Below are 21,011 nucleotides of genomic sequence, written 5' to 3' on the forward strand. Positions count from 1 at the left end.
TGCTTTTTGCAAGAGGCTATTTCTAAGATTCGAACTCATGACCTTTTGATCACATGGCAACAACTTTACCGTTGCGACAACAAAGGAGAATATGAGAAATTTTATTTATCAATGATTTGTCTTAAGAAATAATACAAAACCCCTTATATTGAATTTTTACAATAAATCCAACCTAATCAAGAATCAAGCAAAATAGTGTTAGTTCATGCAGTTCTATTTTATTGTATATATATATAATCAACAGATATGGCTATAATATTTACACCTTAATAAAGTTATATAAATTGAAAATATTGATAAATGATATCCAAAAAATGGATGAATAGCGTGCAATTAAATGTGGATAAGTTGATATAATTAAATTAGGAAACAAATTTATTTTGATTTCTGTTGTTTATTGTGTCAAATTCTTTTTAGAAGACAAAATTCATGCATATCTATCTTGAACCTCAGTTTACACATCTGGACTTATTTACTATTATTTTTGAACTTACAGTTGCAGGTCGGTTGTCAAGTTGGTTGTGATTTCTCATTAAAGGTATGTTGTTTAGTTATGTCATTTGTTCTAACATTATTTTATACCATCCGCGCTAAGCAAAATCTGCCTTGCAATGGACTAAATACAGGCAGGGTGTGATATGTCCACAACTACTAGAAAGGAATTATTACATAGATTAGTATTGATAATCTCTTAAAATAGAATACATACAAAGGTCTTTGTAAAGGTTGTGTGGAAAAGCCAGTTGTGTCTAAAGATTGAAATTTTGCTTGGCGACTTTGGTCATCTAACACTTGCGACATTAAAACACAAACATTGAAGTAACTAATCTCAAGGATAACCAAAAGAATGTATTAGCCACTAGAGCTGTTATTTTTTTTTTACTTTACCAAAATGATTTGCAAGGTACCTGCATAAAATTCTCATTCCAAAATGTCTAAGGGAAGTTGAGGAATATTTTTCAAAATTTATCAATTCAACTTCAAATCAGGCAAAATGGAATTAAATCAGCCAGATCGAATGAAAATTCACGATAACATAAAATAAGCTTTGGTCTGCAAAAGTTGAATAACCCAAAGTAAAATCAAGCAACATTTTGCCAAAAATTCTGAAAATTATTTTTGTTTAAAGATATTATAAAAATACAGTGAGGTGGTTCCAAATTGACTCCAGTTGATCATGCATGTCAAAGGTTCCAATAGGAATCTAGGTAGATTATCATTGAAAAAATGATATAGGAGCTAATTTAACATATTCCTCAGTTAAAAACATAGTGGAGGGAAATGCATTATCATGCCCATTCCGTTTTGGATAAACAAAATTGTCATAAATTGTCCAAAAGCTGCCACTAATTCATGATCACCAATTTGGAAGTACAATTATCATCCTCCTAACACTGTTTTACAAACTAAAACAAAGGTAAATCAGGAATCACTAGCAAGAAACAAGCTGCCTATAAGGAAGATCATTCACCTTATTTAATTGTTTAACTATTTACCGATAAATAGACAAAAGTTCCAGAAAGACCGAAAATCTGAAATTTAGCCATCTGACCTTGTATTTAACTATGATTGAAGCATCTATAATTTCCTTGTATCAAAAACGCTAGGTGATTGAAGCATCTATAATGTACTTGTAAAAAAAAAAGCTAACCTCAAATTAACTTGATGTAGAGGCTAAGAAACAAAAATCTAGAGCATAATTGACGAAAACAATCGACAAAAAGAGAAGTTTCCCTGAAAACAAAAAACTCCTTATCCAAACTATTCCTTTAGCTTATCTGATAGCTGATTGGATCATCTTTGACAAAAATAACTCTCAACTGATACAGAAAGTGAAGAACTCACTACCAAGTCCACCAACATTTGGAAGAAAAGAAATCATCACATCACCATCGCTCTCTAGAGACCCAAATCTAACAAGGAAATCGACCAAAAACACAAATAAGAAATTAAATACCAAAACAGACTCCAATCTCAATTTCCATATTCTATTCGAGTTTCTACTAATTGGTTAATGGCCTAAAATCTTGTTAGGATCTTGTATTGGTGCAATCTGAGCGCGAGTAGAATGACAATATACCACCGTTTTGGCAAAGTCTAGGCTAGAGTTAGACTCTATCTCTTTAAGACGAATTTGCCCCACACACGGTGCTCACGGAACACGGCAATCATCTCCCAAGATACAACGACTTTATCTTGCGATAGCAACATTACAAATCGCAAGACCTCCGAACCGAAGAAGCTTCTCGAACTCGCCAATGCAAGTATGGAATGCAATGCTTGCTTTGCTCGGAAGGAATTGAGTGATTGAAATGAGGATGTGCGGGACCTTATTTATACTAAATGAAGGGGTATAAGAACCTCTTGGTTCAATTAGATCTCATCCATCCATTTTGAATTGGATGATGTAAATCGCATCATTTCCTAAGAGACACACTACCTCTTCATTAGATGTCACCCTTCAGAAATCAATAAATGAGATTTAGTCATCCAAAGGGCACTTAAATCTTTCAAGTTGAATGAACAAGATTTGTCAATCTTGATCCAACGATCAAGATTTAATTTCTCATTTACATTAAATTTCCAACAATCCCCCACATAAATAAAAATTAATGCATATATGTTATCATCTAAGGAGAGTTCAATCGAAAAATTATTGCATCAGGAGAGGTAGCTTGTGGCTTTGAACCTTCCGTAGTAGAGTACCATCGAATTATTAGGCTGCTTAGTGAACATAATGTCTTGAACTACTCAGTCGTTCATGTAACCAAGATAATGGTACCTACATAATAACTTCTCTCACTTCTTTATAGTTCTCACTATTTTGTCCGTTTTGGCCATGGACAACATCTTGGATTCATAAGTATCTCATTGAAGCAACCCATCTTCATACTTATATAGGTGACCTCCTATAAAGAGTATCCTACCATACTTTACTTTTTCAAGTATAGGAGTTATTAAAAGTTTATAACTTAACCTCACTACATATCATAGGTAGCACTTTTCCATCTTAGGAATGAGAGAAGAACTGGTCCAAGTGCTCACGCGGACTTTCATAATTTCGTTGTCATATTGAACCAAGATCTTGGGATCTCCAATCAACAGACCACTATGAATGTTCTTGTTTGTAGATTTTAATCTCATTCATCTTGATGTGCAGTATATTTGATCTCTATTCAAACCTTTTGTAAATGGATCCGCCAAGTTATCTTTTAATTTGACATAATCAATAGAGATAACACCGTTAGAGATCAACTGCCTAATGGTGTTGTGTCATGACTTACCATTATACAAGTTATTTTGTGCCCTTGCAAATGCCAATTTATTATCACAATATATCATCACGGCAGGCACTGGTTTTTCCTAACATGGGATATCTTCTAAGAGATTATGAAGTCATTCTACTTCTTCTACAACTTTGAGTTCCATAGTTAATCGAGTTATGCAGGTATGTTTCGTGGATTTCTATGACACTGCTCCACCACCAATGATAAATACATATCCACTGGTGGATTTAGAGTCTTTTGTATCCAATTTGCATCACAATAACCTTCTAGTACCGCTGGATATCTCATATAATATAATTCATACTCTAAGGTATATCTTAAAAATTTAAGAACCCTTATTAATGCTTTCCAATGATCATCATTTGGATTACTTGTAAATCTACTTAATTTGTTGACCGCATAGACAATATCCGGCCATGTATAGTTAGTGATATACGTCATACTGCCAATTATCCATGAATATTCCAATTGGGATACAAGTTCACCATGGTTCTTGGTTAAGTGCAAGTTTAAGTCCATCGGTGTTTTTACAGGGGAAAGATCATATATATTGAATTTCCTTAGTACTGTCTCAATATAATGAGACTGTAAAAGGATAATTCCATCTAATGTCTTATTAATCTTAATCCCGAGTATAACGTCCGCTACCCATATTTTTCATATCAAAGGTTTTGGTCGATATCTTCTTAGTGGTCATGATTATATCATGATGACTACCCCTGATGAGCATATCGTCTACATATAGACAGATAATGACAAATGAGTCAGGTGTGCCTTTGATATATATGCATTTATGGCACTCGTTTATTTTAAATCCATTTGCCATCATAGTTTAGTCAAATTTCTCATGCGACTGTTTCGGTGCTTGTTTTAGCCGATATAGCGACTTCACGAGTCTACACACATTATTTTCTTATCTTGGAGCCACAAACTCTTCAGGTTGCTTCATATATATTTCTTCTTCTAATTCACCATTTAGAAAGGTTGTTTTCACATCCATTTGATATATCTCGAGGTTATGTATTGCAGCAATAGCAATGAGTACTTGAATGGATGTGATCATTGTTACTGGTGAATATGTATCAAGGAAGTCAAGGCCTTCCTTTTGTTTGAATCTCTTTGCCACTAGTCTTGCCTTATATTTTTCAATAGTTCTATCAGCATTATCTTTCTTCTTTAGGATCCATTTACATCCTAAGGATTGATTCCAGGTAGAATATCCACCAATTCCCAAGTATGGTTTTGCATGATGGAATTTATTTCACTATTAATAATTTCTTTCCAAAGGGAGTCTCGGGACTTGATAAGGCTTCGCTTATTGTCCTTGGATCATTTTTCAACAAATAAGTCATGAAATTAGGACCAAATAAAGTTACTATTCTGGCCCTCTTGCTGCGTCTTGGGTCTTTATTATTTTCAAGATTACTCACAGTTTCATAAGTTCTTTTATTTAAACTTTCCTCTTTCCTATCTTTGCAAGGAAAGATATCTTTAAAAAATACAACATTCCTTGATTCAATTGTTGTTCCAACATGTACATCAAGGACTTGATTTGTGCACCAAAAATCGATATGCAGTACTATTATTAGCATATCCAATAAAAATGCAATCAACTATCTTTGGTCCTATTTTGGTTTGCTTTGTCTTAGGCACTTCTACCTTAGCCAATCACCCTCACACTTTCAGATATTTATAAGAAGACTTATGACCCTTCCATAACTCATAAGGAATTTTATCTTTCCTTTTGTAAGAGATTTTATTGAAAATACAGTTTGCCGATAAAATAGCTTCCCCCCACAAATTTTAGGGTAAACCCGAACTTATTAACATAGCATTCATAATTTCTTTACGAATTTGGTTCTTACGCTCGGCAATCTCATTTGATTGAAGAGAGTAAGGAGCTGTCGTTTGATGAAAATGTCAGATTCTGCACAAAATTTATCAAATGAATCATCATATTCTCCTCCTCGATCACTTCAAATTTTTTTAATTCGTTGACCAATTTAATTCTCAACTTCATTCTTATAATTTTGAATGCTTCTAAGGCTTCATCTTTGCCTTTTAATAGATACACATAACAGTATCTAATGCAATCATCAATGAAAGTAACAAAGTACTTTTTGCCTCCTCTAGTTTGCACAAATTTTAAGTCACATATGTCACATGAATTAATTCTAGAGGGGTTGTGCTTCTTTCTACTAAATGGACAGACAACTTTGTCATTTTAACTTCAAGACATATTTGTGTTAGATCAACATTAAATATTAGCAATAAATTTAAATTTATAAGTCATCGCAAAGTATTATAATTTACATGTCCAAGTCTAACATGTCATGAATTGGAACACTCGACCAAATAAGCATAATTTATAATTTTATTGTCATTAAATTCACGGTGCACAGTCATTACATTCATTTTGAATAAACCGTTCTCCATAAACTCTCTGCTAATGAATTAACCATTTTTTGTCAATCATATTTATTTGACTCAAACACTAGCCTGAATCCAACTTTGACAAGAGCCGACCCTGACACTAAATTTTTCAGAATGTTCGAAACATAAAGCACATCAATTAGTGTCACTTCTTTATCTGATGTCATCTTTAGTACCACTTTGCCAAAACCAACAATGTTGGAAGTTGTAGAATTACCCGTCATTAGTTTTCTCCCATTAATAGAGGTATAAATTGAAAACTGGGTCTTGTTAGAGCAAATGTGTCGTGTGGCACCAGTATTGACCTACCACTGCCTTGGATTGTCCACCAAGTTAGCTTCAAATACAATGACAGTCAAGTCTAATTCTGACATATCTATTGGCACTAACTTATCTTCAGTGCACTTGAGTGGCTTTCTTTAGACGTCGGCAATCTTTGGCCTTGCGATTTGGTTTGCCACAATTATGGCATGTTTCTTGTAACTTCTAAGCCCTCCCTTGGCTCTGTCCTTTTCCGAGATACTTTCTTTTCCTGCAGTGTTTGGTTCTAGCAGATTTGTCTTTGCAAATATAGGCATTTTTATTAATTCTGATTGCTTGCAATTATCTTCTTCAATCCGTAGTCTTACAATCAGATCCTCAAATCTCATCGCCTTTCGCTTATACTTTAGATAATTTTTGAATTCCTTCCTCAAAGGTGGAAGTTTTTCGATTATCGCAGCAACTTGAAAGGACTCATTCATTGTCATGCCCTCGACATGCAGATTATGTAGGATTAATTGCAACCCTTGGACTTGAGTTATCATAGTTTTGAAATCAAAATCATCTTGAAGTCTAAGAATTTGGCAACAATGAATTTCTTCAATCCGACATTTTCTATTTTGTACTTCCTTTCTAGAGATTCCTATAACTCCTTTGCAGTTGTCATTAGAATATACACATTCTATAACGTGTTATCTAAGCCATTGAGAATATAGTTTCGACATAAGAAGTCACTATGTCCCCAAGCATCATATGATGCCCTCTTTCTTTTATCAGTCTCATCATGAAATACAGAGGGGGCATCTTCACCTAAGAACATTGCAAGGTTCAACGTAGTTAGGTAAAATAACATCTTTTGCTGCCGCCTCTTGAAATCCGTACCTGTAAACTTCTTTCGCTTCTTGCCATGCGCCGGTGGCACAAGAGTCATCGATGAAGAATCCATTAAGATTGCACAGAGAAATTCGTCTTAAAATTGTTGGGATCTTGTATTAGTGCAATCTGAGTACGAACAGAATGACGGTATACCACCGTTTTAGCGAAGTCGAGACTAGAGTTAGAATCTATCTCTTTAAGATGAATTTGTCCCGCACACAGTGCTCACGGAACATGGCAATCAGCTCCCAAGATACGACTTTATCTTGTGATAGCAGCACTGCAAATCGCAAGACCTCCGAACCGAAGAAGTTCTCGAGCTCTCCAATATAAATATGGAATGCAATGCTTTGCTTGGAAGGAATTGAGTGATTGAAATGAGGATGTGAGAGCTTATTTATACTACATGAAGGGATATAAGAACCTCTTGGTTTAATTAGATCTCATCCATCCATTTTGAATTGGATGATGTAGATCGCATTCTTTCCTAAGAGACACTACCTCTTCATTAGATGTCACCCTTTAGAAATCAATGAATGAGATTTAGCCATCCAAAGGGCACTTAAACCTTTCAAGTTGAATGAACAAGATTTGTCAATCTTGATCCAACGATCAAGATTTAATTTCTCATTTACATTAAATTTCCATCAATTCCTTCAGCTCTCGTTTGATGAATAATGTCATATTCTCCACAAAATTTATCAAATGAGAGTCAAGGGATTGTTGAAAATTTAATGTAAATGAAAAATTAAATATTGTTCGTTGGATCAAGATTGACAAATCTTGTTCATTCAACTTGAAAGGTTTAAGTGCCCTTTGGATGGCTAAATCTCATTCATTGATTTCTAAAGGCTAACATCTAATGAAGAGGTAGTATGTCTCTTAGGAAAGGATACGAGCTACATCATCCAATTCAAAATGGTTGGATGAGATCTAATTGAATCAAAAGGTTCTTACACCCCTTCATTTAGTATAAATAAGGTCCCTCACATCCTCATTTCAATCACTCAATTCCTTCTAAGCAAAGCAAGCATTCATTCCATACTTGCATTGGAGAGTTCGAGAAGCTTCTTCGGTTCAAAAGTCTTGCGATTTGCAGTGCTGCTATAGCAAGATAAAGTCGTTGTACCTTAGAAGACGATTGTCGTGTTCCATGAGCACCGTGTGCGAGGCAAATTCGTCTTAAAGAGATAGAGTTTAACTCTAGCCTCAGCTTCGCCAAAACGGTGGTATATCGTCATTCCGCTCGCGCTTAAATTGCACCAATACAAGATCCCAACAATTTTAAGACGAATTTCTCTGTGCAATCTTAATGGATTCATCATCGACGGCTCCTATTCCACCAGCGCATGGAGAGAAGCCAGAGAAGTTTACAAGTATGGATTTCAAGAGGTGACAGCAAAAGATACTATTTTACCTAACCACATTGAGTCTTGTAAGATTCTTACGTGAAGATGCCCTCTCTATATCTCAAGACGAGACTGATAAAGGAAAGAGGGTGGCATATGATGCCGGGGATATAGTGACTTTTTATGTCGAAACTATATCCTCATTGGTTTGGATAACATGTTATATAACGTGCATATTCCATATCCTCAATGGCTTGGATAACACGTTATATAACGTGTATATTCCAATGACAACTGTAAAGTAGTTATGGGAATCTCTCAAAAGGAAGTAAACCAATAGAAATAAGACGGCTATTTCACAAGCAAACTGTCATAAACTAATTTCTCGAGTGAATGAGAAATTAATAGCAATGAAGGGTTGGTCTAATATGATCGGACGAAAGTTTTGCAGTAACCCTTCATCCCTATAAAACAAACCTCATTCCTTCTACTCAACTCACTCAATTCTCAAGTTATAAATTCTCCTCTTGAGTTCTCTTCTCTCTCTCTCCTCTCTTAAGAGTTTCAAGGCTTCGAAAGTTTAACAGAGCTCGAAATTTTGAGTGCTCCTATTTCGAGATACAAGTCGTTGTATCTTAGAAAACGATTGCCAATAAACCGTAAGAACCTGGGCGGGACAATATCATCTTAAGAAAAGAAGGTCTAGCCTTCACCTCGACTTTAATACTCTTATCTTTAAGGATAAGTTTACCCAAAGGGGTTGTGTCGATATCTGAAGGGATAACTCAACAACCGACGAGATTAGGTCAGTAACGACGATACCAAGAAAGGTATGTCTCTGACCTGAAGGGGTACTTCGATAACCGAAAGGGGATGTCAAGAGTATAAATGGGGCAAGATCCACATCACCATATCGAGCTCCACCGGTTAGAGTTATCGACTCATCGTCGACATGACTAACTTGGCCGAACTGTTGGATCTCAATACCACAAATCCATATACATATGCAGAATTTCTAACAATCTTAAGACAATATTTTTGCGACTTTATAACGATCGTGGGTCTCACTCCTATGGATAGAAATTGGAGAAATTCTCCGTAATCGTCTTCAAGTAATGACAGTAAAAGACAAAAGACATTGTATTACTTGAAGAAAATGTATTTTTTAAGGTTACTATCAAAAGATGTCCTAACGCGTCTAAAAGTGAACCTCAAATAATGTGAGAGTTACTCGCAAGGAATAATAGAATTTTCCTATGTGAGAATCATGCCTTAAAAGGATGGACAACAAAATTATACCATGGGTATAATGTAACAATGATGGTCAAGGTTTTGTGGAGGTCATTTGACTAAAGTCATAAAGTTGAGGATAGTCAGTTTAAACTATCAAAAAGAGGGCTAATGAAAATCTTCAGATAGAAGATTAAGTCCACTTAGTAAAAAGCTAGACTTGAGTCTAACTCAATAAGACCTAAGTGGAGGTCAAAATAGATGAGTTAGAAGGATTGCATTACATGTGTTGCAAGTGACTAAGAATTGAGTCAAGTGTCTCACGAAGAATAAATGCAATCAAACGACTACAGCTATGGCTAACAAGATTAGAAGACCAAGGGATGTATACTTCTTGAGTCGAGTATCTCTCAAAGAGTAATATAATCTTGGTCAGCACTCCAATTAGACGACCGTAACTTTGACTCAATAAGATTGGAAGACCAAGGGATGTATACTTCTTAAGTCAGGTATATTTCGAAGAATAATACAATCCTGGTCAGCACTCCAATCAGACGACCGCAACTTTGGCTCGATAAGATTGGAAGACTAAGGGATGTATACTTCTTGAGTCAAATGTCTCTCGAAGAGTAATACAATCCTAGTCAGCACTGTAATCAGACGACTGCAGCTTTGACTCGATAAAATTGGAAGACTAAGGGATGTATACTTCTTGAGTCAAATGTCTCTCGAAGAGTAATACAATCCTAGTTAGTACTCCAATCAGACGACCGCAATTTTGGCTCGATAAAATTGGAAGACTAAGGGATGTATACTTCTTGAGTCAAATGTCTCTCGAAGAGTAATATAATCCTGATTAGCACTCCAATCAGACAACCGCAGCTTTTGCTCGATAAGATTGGAAGACCAAAGGATGTATACTTCTTGAGTCGAGTGTCTCTCGAAGAGTAAATACAATCTACATTAGCACTCCGATCATATGACCACAAGTTTGGTTCGATGAGATTAGAAAACCAAGGGATGTATACCTCTTGAGTCAATCCTGGTCAACACTCTAATTAGACGATCCTACCTCTAGCTCAGTGAAATTGAAAGACCAAGTGATGTATATTTTCTAAATTGAGCACTTTTTTTACAACAAGTGTAATCGTGATCATCATTCTGATTAGACAACCGCAGTTTTAACTCGATAAAATCATAAGATTGGAGTTATAGAGACTTGTTTTTAAGCAAGATTGAGGTCAGAAGTGTTTATAAAACACTAGAAATATAGTTAGAAAAATCAATTAAGCAAAATCATCCATGATGATTGAGGGAGAGAATGCAGGATATTGCTTAAGGAATGTTTCTTAAGGAAGAGCAGCATTCAATAATCGACTATATCACATTCACCTCAATTCAATAATGGTAGCTTAAACATTGAGAAGATGATAAAGCTATGTTGATAAGTTTTGGGTTTATCCTGAAAATTATGGAGGAAATTATCCTCTTGATAAACCACAAGCCTCAGTGAGATAGATATGAAAAATCTCTATAAGGCATTGAAAGGTCACGAACCTTCTAATGAAGCCTATAAATGTGGAGGTTAACCAATATGCCAATATATATGATATATTATGATATCTAAGAAATTATGAGAATGACACTAGTATAAAATGGTAAGTTTTGAAATGACTTAATACCATTAAAAGCAGTAGATCTCTAGTGGTAAAATCTCTATTGAATATGGAGAATTGTGTAGATCCGCTAGGCTTACCAAGAGATGAATTATACTGCATGTCTAGGGGAATGAGTCTAAAACTCAACATTTAAATCGAGTAGTGGTAACCCAACCATGTTGACGGGAGATCCCAAGATCATAGTTTAAAAGGGGCAACTAAGCTATAAGATTCGAGGCACCTAGGAGTAATTACTCCAACTCATTCCTAGAGACAAAAGGTGCAACCTGTAAAATGAGTAAAGGATGAACAAAAATTCTTAATAATTCCTATATTATATCGTAAAAGGTATAATAGGATATTGCAAGATACTCTTAATAGGAGATCACCTATATAAGTATGAAGACAGACCGCTTCACTGAAACACTTATGAATCCCAAGCTTTGTCCATGGCCAAAACGGACATGATAGAGAACTGGTAAAAGTCTGAGGGCTATTGTGTGGATATGATTGTCTGGGTTTACACCAACGGCTAAACAATTCAAAACATAGTTCATTGAGCAACCAAGTAAATCCGATCGTATTCCACTATGGAAAGTTCAAAGCCACAAGCTACCTCTCCTGATGCAATAGTCTTCCGATGAAACTCTTGTTTGAGACGTGAAACTTATCCATAATTTTCATTCATGTGGGGGATTAGTTTTGGTGACCATTAGGAATAAGACAGTTATTTCGCGAGTAGACCATCGTAAACCAATTTCTCGAGGCATGAGAAATTAATATCTAATGAAGGGTTGGCCTGATATGATCGGACGAAAGTTTGACTCGCGTACGAGTTGAATTCATGGGAACACTAGCTCGGGTATGTGAAACTATTTAGGGATATGAAATTATAATTAATTTCATTAATTAATTGATTGATTGATTAAAAGATTAATCATTGTGTAATTAACTGATTAATTAATATTTACAATAGATTAAGTAAATAGTTAATCAAATTAATCAATTAAATTAATTAATCATAATGAAAAAGTTTAAGTTAATTAATTAATCATAATGAAAATGTTTAAGTAAAAAGGTTTAGAGAAAAGACAGATCTCATATCCTTTCACCTCTCCAACAAATCTAAGTTCACTTTGTGTCACAATTATGGTACTCAAACAAGCCAAGTAGTCATGCAAACTGAATAATCCAAACGGATACTAATGTTGGATATAATTATCCCTATTAGATGGGTTTATTTGTAAGTTACACATGTGAATATGATCCGAACCCTTTAAAGTGATCTAACTTATGTCTAGTGGGTTTCGGATAATTGGATGTGGATCTCATATGTGTAGAACCTTTAGTCCCGCATCTATTATCATCTATATGCTGATAATAAATATTCAGTATATATGTGGACTTATAGTCCTGCATCTATTATTATCTATGGGCTGATAATAGATGTCCGCTCCATATATAGGATTAATCCCCAAAAGTTTAAGGAATAATCTTGACAGTGCTTTTGGTTCCCCATTCACCTAAAGGTTTTTGGCGCCGTCACCCCTAAGCCCTTTGGAAGACCTTCCTTTTCTTTCTACTGCATCTTCTTCCACAAGGATTATTTCTAGACGACGCTAAAGACAATGATGGCTCTTCAATCAGGTTCCTTGTCATATTTGTTTATATATTTATTTTCTTATGTCATGTTTAATTGATGAAATGAAGATCCATGCTCATATGTTCTTGTATTTCCTATATATGAATTCTTATACAGTTCTTAGAATCCATGCGGCTTAAGTTTTACGAGAACTATCAATTGGTATCAGGGCCAAGGCTCTATTTCTTCATGTTTTCATGGCAATATAATATATATTTTTTGTTGATTTATTGTTTGTATGTTAGATCAAGTTTTTCCTAGTTAATACAAATTTTTTATCATCGAAATCTTTTGTATAGAAAATCTAAGCAAGGCTTGATCTTCCATTAGTGATGGTTTAATCGATTGATTTGTCGACCAATCGATTACCAAGCCTAAAACATCGAACAGAATCAATAGAAATTGATTAAGAATTTTTCTTAATTGATTTCCCCGTCTTACACTCGCAACTATGTCAATTTTAGTTGGTTAAGTTTTTTTTTAATCGATTGAGATTGTTGATTTTTTTTTATAATCGATTAAGTTTCTTGGAATCGATTAAGTTTTTTAAAATTAAAAAAACTCTAAAATAGAACTTACAAGGAGTTTTAGCTTCTTAAAGGAGGGTTCTATATATGATCATGTAGTGGCATATAATAGATTTTTAAATCGATTATGATAATTGATTGGATAAAACCAATCGACTATCATATGGTATCAATTGATTGATAAGTCGAATTTAGACTTATTAAGGCTGATTAAATAATTTTTGTTCGAATTAAGTTCCTAGAATTTTCTTAAGTCTATCCACACAACATGCTACTAAGTTGAACTAATGTGTCAGCCCAAAAGAAGACACCTTAGGTAGGTTTAGTACATTTTATGTTGGTAGACGTATATCTATGCTAAAGGTAATCGACCCAAAGGAAAGTTACTTTTAGGTCAGATATATGCATAAGGTAGTTTACAACTATGGAACAAGATATTATTTTGTTCAAATCATGCACACAATATGTCGGCCCAAAGGAAGGCATATTATGTGGTTGATTAAGGTTGTTGTGAGCTATGAACTAAAATATAACTCATATAGAGTATCATATTATGCGCACAATGGGTCGGCCCAAAGGAAGGCACATTGTGTGGCCAATTAAAGTTTGAGTTATATTAGAAAGTATCGCTAACAAATAATGTGTCGGCCCAAAGGAAAGCACATTATATTGTACTTGATATCTCATAAAGAACCCATTTATATGCATTTAAAATTTTATTTTATTTACATAATTTGATATTATTTATATGTTCTTGGCTTTAGTTAAATCATGAGCTAATAAATTTCTCTCTTAAATTTCAGTGCAATTTGTAACTACCAGCATTAATAACATCCCAACACTAACTAGTTCGAATTTTACTGAATGGAAAGAATATGTGGTCGTAGTCTTAGGCTGCATAGACTTAGACTATGCATTAAGGAGTGATCGTCCCACACCTTTGACCAGTACTAGTATTATAGAGCAGAGGGCTGGATTTCAGCTGAGAGAAATCAAATCGCATGTGTCTAAGTATCATGAAACTTCCCATACCGACACCAATAAAGGGTTCAATAACAGAGGGAGGAGATGCTAGGAGTTTTCTGGACCAATTAACAGACCAATTCACCTCAAATGAAAAGGTCGAGACTATCATACTTCTTACGAAGTTGGTGACCATGCGGTATAATGGTGAAGGAATCATAAGGGAGTACATTATGGAGATGCCCAATATAGCGACAAGTCTGAAAGCATTAAAATTCGATATGTCTGAGAGTATGTTAGTGCATTTCATCTTGATGTATCTGCCTGCACGGTTCACTCCTTTTAAGATATCGTATAATACTCAAAAGGAAAAGTGGGCATTGAATGAGCTCATAGCTCAATGTGTGAAAGAGGAATGGAGACTAAAGATTAAGACATCTGAGAGTGTTCACTTAGCATCTGGTTCTTAAAGTGCGAGCAAGAAACGAAAGGGGATCAATAACAAAGGAAAAGGAAAACAAACTGCAGATTCTGAAAGCAATGGCCATAAGGAGCACAAGAAGCAGAATAAGGAATCTACTTGTTTCTTTTGCAAGAAGAAAGGTCACATGAAGAAAGACTACCTCATGTACGCCAACTGGCATGTAAAGAAAGGTAAACTTCTCAACTTAGTTAGTTCGGAAGTCAATTTAGCTATTATACCCACTTACACTTGGTGGATAGATACCAATGTTACTACTCACATAAGTGTCACTATGCAGGGTTATCTCAGGAGCCGAATTCCGCTTGATGGTGAAAGATACATCTATACAGGAAATGGAAAGAAGGCTAAAATCGAGTCGATTAGTGTTTTTAGGCTTTGTTTAGGAACCAATGTCTTTCTAGATTTAAAAAATACATTTATTGTACCATATTTTCGACGAAATTTAATTTCAATTTCTTGTTTGAACAAATCAGGTTATTGTTGTTCATTTAGAAATGAAATTTTTAGTATTTTCTTTAATTCAGTGTTGGTTGGCAATGGTGGTTGATAAGTTTTATAAATTGAATACCTTTACTCCTACGGTTGACAACGTAATAATGCATAATATAGGTACGAAACGCAAATTAACTAACGAGAATTCTTCCATGTTGTGGCATAGGCGTTTAGAATATATATCCAAACAACGCTTAGAAAAGTTAATGTCACATGGAATTCTCGATTCCCTTGACATGTCATACTTTGATGTCTGCATAGAGTGTATCAAGGGGAAGACCACTAACAAAAGGAATAAGGGGGCTAGCCGTTGTAGTGATGTTTTGGAACTAATATATACGGAGATTTCTCATGAATAAGGTACAGATAACCAAATCTGGAATAGTCATCTATGAAGCTAATAAAATATGTGTCCATTCTAAGATGCCTTAGGACATGTTCAAATTTTTCAAAGCCGAAGTTGAACTTCAACTAGGTAAGAAAATTAAAGCTGTCTGATCCGACCGTGGAGGTGAATATTACGGTCGATATGATGGATCAGGTGAACAACGTCCAGGACCTTTTGCGAATTACCTTGCTGAGTGTGGAATTGTGCCTCAGTATACCATGTCTGGTACACCCAGTCAAAATGGTGTAGTTGTACGTCGTAATCAAACCCTAAAAGACATGATAAGAAGTATGATGGCTTTCACTTCTCTACCAGAGTCCTTCTGGGGTGAAGAACTCAAGACTGCAGTTTACCTACTCAATAGAGTACTTAGTAAGGCAGTAACTAAAACCTCATTCGATATGTGGACGGGTAAGAAGCCTAGCATTAGGCACTTACATGTCTGAGTTGTCCAGCTGAAGCTAGGCCTTATAAGCCTAATAAAAGGAAACTGGACTCAAGAACGATTAGCTGTAATTTTGTAGGATACTCTGAGAAGTTAAGAGGGTATAAATTTTATGATTCCTCTAATAGATCCTTCTTCGAAACGGGAAATGTCAAGTTCATTGAGGACAGTGAGAGTAATAAAATCAGGGAAGTATCTTTTGAGGAAAGCATTGGCGATCCTCCTGTGGTTACTACTAGTGCGATCAGTAGCGGTATGGCTACCATACCGCACATTATGGGTATCACACATCCAGTGAGCGTAGTGAACCAAGATATTCCCATAACATCTCCAATGCAATTGAAGGAATCTGCCACTGAAATTGAAGTATTGTCTCATATTGATAAACAGGTACCTCAACCACCTCAAACACAAGTGTCTTTAAGGCAATCCACAAGGGAACGGAGAACTACAAATTCTTGTGATTATGTTTATCTCCAAGAGCATGATTTAAGGCGATCCACAAGGGAACGGAGAATCACACATTCTCGTGATTATGTTTATCTCCAAGAGCATGATTTTGACATAGGGTTGGAGAGTGATCCTACATCTTTCTAAGAAGTCAAACAATGCTCTAACCCTGAAAGGTGGATTAACGCCATGCAAGAAGAGTTGAAGTCTATGACGGACAATGACGTTTGGGAACTTGTCGAATTGCTTGAAGGAAAAAAGCCCGTTGGTCGTGAATGGATATTTAAAACCAAGTAAGATTCAAGGGGCAATGTCGAAAAGTATAAGGCTCGTCTTGTTACCAAGAGATTCACTCAGAAAGAAGACATTGATTACAAGAAGACTTTCTCACCTGTGTCAACGAAAGACTCCCTTAGGGTAATCATGGCACTTGTAGCTCATTATGATTTGGAACTACATCAAATGGACATAAAGACTACATTCCTCAATAGAGACATAGAGGAGTCTATATATATATGGTGCAACCAGATAACTTTGAGTCTAAAGACTCAAAGCACCTATTATGTAGATTAAAGAAGTTCATTTATGGTTTAAAGCAGGCATCCATCAGTGGTACTGAAAATCTGATCAAGTGGTTACCTCATTTGGATTTAAAAAGAACCCAGTTGATCAGTGCATATATGTCAAGTTCAATGAGAGCAAGTTTGTTATACTTGTTTTGTATGTGGACGATATATTGCTTGCGAACAATAATAAGGGTATGCTGCATCAAACCAAGTCATTTCTATCTGGTAATTTTGAAATGAAAAATCTTAGTGAAGCATCTTTTGTTTTAGGCATACAGATATATCGTGATCGTTCAAGAGGCATTTTTGGACTTTCACAACAGGCCTATATTGAAAATGTGCTTATAAGATATGGTATGCGGAACTGTACACCTAGTGACACACTTGTGTCAAGAGGTGACAAGTTCAGCTTGCAACAATGTCCACAGCTTGAACTTGAAATAAAGGAGATGGAGCAATTCCCATAGGCGTCAACAGTGGGAAGTCTCATGTATGTACAAGTTTGTACTCGACTAGATATACCATTTATAGTGGCAATGTTAGGCAGATATGTTAGTAACTCAGGATCGTCACACTGGAAAGTGGTAAAGAGAGTGATGCGGTATTTACAAAGAACTAAAGGGCATATACTCACGTATTCGAGATCAAATCACTTGGAGGTGATTGGATATTCAGACTCTGATTTTGCTAGATGCTTGGATAGCAAGAGGTCCACTTCGGGCTATATCTTCATGTTTGCTGAAGGGGCTATATCTTGGAAAAGTGTCAAGTAAACGCTAATAGTCACTTCTACTATGGAGGCAGAGTTGATAGCATGCTATGAAGCATCCAATCACGGGATTTAGCCGCGGAACTTCATCACAGCATTACAGATCGCTGATGGCATTGACAAGTCATTGAGGATTTACTGTGATAATAATACCGCAAAACTTTATGCCAAGAACAACCGTAGTTCGTCGAAATCTAAACACATCGACATCAAGTGTCTAGCGGTTAAAGAAAGAGTTCAGAGTCGTCAGATTATGATAGAGCACATCAGCACAGATTCCATATTAGCCGATCCACTCACCAAAGGCTTAGTGCCTAAGGTGTTTCATGCACATGTTGTGGATATGGGAGTCCTTCTTATGGAAGAATAACTCATCTAGTAGGAGTCTGTATTTATTGCTCTATGTTGATTAATAAAGACAAACATTTGTTTTCATTATCGTACATACTTAAAATTCAAAACATTAATGGGAATTTATATGTTTGTTTGGCACTCTGACTATGATATCATTATTTACTGTTGTTATTTAGCATTTAGTGTCGGTAAATAAGATATATATTCCTTTTAGAATCATATAATTTGGATCATGATTTGCTATTGCAGTTTAGCATAAAGTATTTTGCAAATATGATCTGACCTCTTTTGAGGTCATCTTAGGACCAGTTGAAAATTGGCATGTACTGGTCACATTTCATGTAATTTTCACTCTACACATCTACATCTTGATCTATGTCATTAATGACATTGGTATTGTGATTACTGTTGGGACTTGTTACGATCATATACAGTAGTTATGACCTCTTTAGTCCTATACCAATGAAGTTAATAGACCAGATTATTTACAGGGATATTTTATACCAATAAAGTTTGATATCAACTAAAGTTTTACTTGTATTTCACATACAACTCATATATAGCCCAAGTGGGAGATTGTTGGATATAATTATCCCTATTAGGTGGGTTTATTTGTAAGTTGCACATGTGAATATCATCTGAACCCTTTAAAGTAATCTAACTTATGTCTAGTGGATTTCGGGTAATTGAATGTGGATCCCATATGTGTAGAATCTTTAGTCCCGCATCTATTATCATCTATATGTTGATAATAGATATTCAGTATATATATAGACTTATAATCCTGCATCTATTATTATCTATGGGCTGATAATAGATGCTCACTATATATAGGGTTGATCCCCAAGGGTTTAGGAATAATCTTGACAGAGTTTTTTGTTCCCCCATTGACCTAAAGCTTTTTGGCGCCATCACCCCTAAGCCCCTTGGAAGACTTTCCTTTTCTTTCCGCTACATCTTCTTTCACAGGGTTATTTCTAGACGACGCTAAAGACAATGATAGCTCTTCAATTAGGTTCCTTGTCAAATTTATTTATATATTTATTTTCTTATGTCATGTTTAATTGATGAAATGAAGATCCATGCTCATATGTTCTTGCATTTTCTATATGTGAATTCTTATACGGTTCTTAGAATCCATGCGGCTTAAGTTTTACGAGAACTATCAACTAAGGCTAGCAGTATTTAGATAGCCGTCCAACCATTAATATCCATTTCCAAATCCTGCTGAGCCTGCGGCGTAACTCGTCTGTTCCAGTGGTTAAAACTTCAGGGAGAAAAGGAGCTCGGGGAAACCATAAAAAAAAAATCCAGAATTTCATCACTCTCACAAAGCCCCAAATTTCAAAAACACCCAGTACCAGCACGAGTCTACAAGGAAAGATCGCTCCATACCTTCCATGTTGGAGAGAACCGTAGAGAATGTGTCGAACGTCAGGATAAACCAAAAGAACCGCGGCAGCATTAGCTCCCACACCACTCTCGCCATTTTCACCTCAAACCGTCCCGTGCCTTCTTACAGCAACCTGAACAGGAAACCCATCCCAAACTCCAGAAGGAACAGCTCCAGATGCAAGGACCTCTCAACTAACAACCATCCTCCGGCATTCCTCGAGAGAACTCCGCCGGACACCAAAAATGGAAGCGGGACGCGGTGGTGGAGGCAACCGTGGACAGGATATCAATGCAACTATGAAACGGGATGGGATTGAATCCAAGACCCCGACGACGAGCGCTTATCTGCTTCCCCCTTCCCCGCTTCGCTTTTATTTTTGATCAGAGCTCATTTTTGGAGCTTTCTCTTTGCTCGGTAAGGCACAACCTGGACGGGGTTGCTGTCTCGTAGCGAGCAGGAAGAACGGATTTGGCTCAATACAAAGCCATCAACATCAACATCTGGACCAACTTGACCCCATCCAACGGCCACAATTGCGTTGTGAGTCGGAGTTTCCTGTCCCTGTCCCATTTCCCGTATGCTGATCCGGTGCGTAGTCAAACTAGATCAAGTCAAAACTTTCGGATCTATGCTCGCTCGAGGAACCTAAAAGCATAGCGGTGGGTGTTTGGGTGGGTACCCACACGGAGAGTAAACAAAAATGCAAGAGGGTGGAATAAATGATTAAAGTAAGGGGTGGGTCCCGGTCTCCGGGGTATATTGGCTCAGTGCGGTCACTTTCCTTTTTAGCTTTTATTATTAGGGCAATTTACTCACCTAGTGTACCGATTTACCACTGTCACTCTTCAAATCATTTTTCTTATATTTTGTAGTTAGTTATTTTATAAATTGCAGTCTAAAAATTTAAAGTTTGTAAATATTTTATATTAATTGAAGTGCACATCCCTTGTTTGTGTGACCATGCCTACGTCACTTTCTAAAAATAATGAGCACACGTTCTTTGAAATTGCGAGATTTCCCTACCAAATCTGTCAACGGAAAATTTGCATATAAAAATTCTGTTTATAAATAAATAAATAAGTCATAATGTTGAATAGACGATTAATTTAATTTTATAAAATAGTTTTCTATTAACTGTAAGAATAAAGAATAAATAAAAAAATAAATATAAAGATTCATCGTCAATATTTCCAAATTTATTACTGTAAAGAAAATAATAATAACAATACATTGCAATTAAATTTTAAATATCTGATTTATTATTAAAGGATCTCACGGTGCACAATTCCTAAAATGAGTGCATTTTGCCTTGTATGATAATTATTTTATTTTTAGGAAATTTTAAAAATGAAAACGCAATAGAACTACCACATATTGGTATTTGATGGGCCTGTTATGTAGGTCTACCACTATAAACATGGATTTAGGTACTTTACTTAAA

The 21,011-nt window shown here is 35.7% G+C and overlaps 1 protein-coding gene across 1 annotated transcript in view; it reads right to left on the minus strand.

Annotated features, from left to right (window-relative positions):
- LOC122005654 (LRR receptor kinase BAK1-like) overlaps positions 1 to 19,961 on the minus strand; it is a 29,444-nt gene extending 9,483 nt beyond the window's left edge. Inside the window, exon 1 of the mRNA XM_042560772.1 lies at positions 19,570 to 19,961. Within this exon, the coding sequence (XP_042416706.1) occupies positions 19,570 to 19,663 (94 nt within the window). The 5' untranslated portion in view covers positions 19,664 to 19,961. The remainder of the gene's footprint in view (positions 1 to 19,569) is intronic.
- Between the last annotated feature and the right edge of the window lie 1,050 nt (positions 19,962 to 21,011).

The sequence above is a fragment of the Zingiber officinale genome, chromosome 7B, assembly GCF_018446385.1.
Source record: "Zingiber officinale cultivar Zhangliang chromosome 7B, Zo_v1.1, whole genome shotgun sequence".
Classification (NCBI taxonomy): Eukaryota; Viridiplantae; Streptophyta; class Magnoliopsida; order Zingiberales; family Zingiberaceae; genus Zingiber; species Zingiber officinale.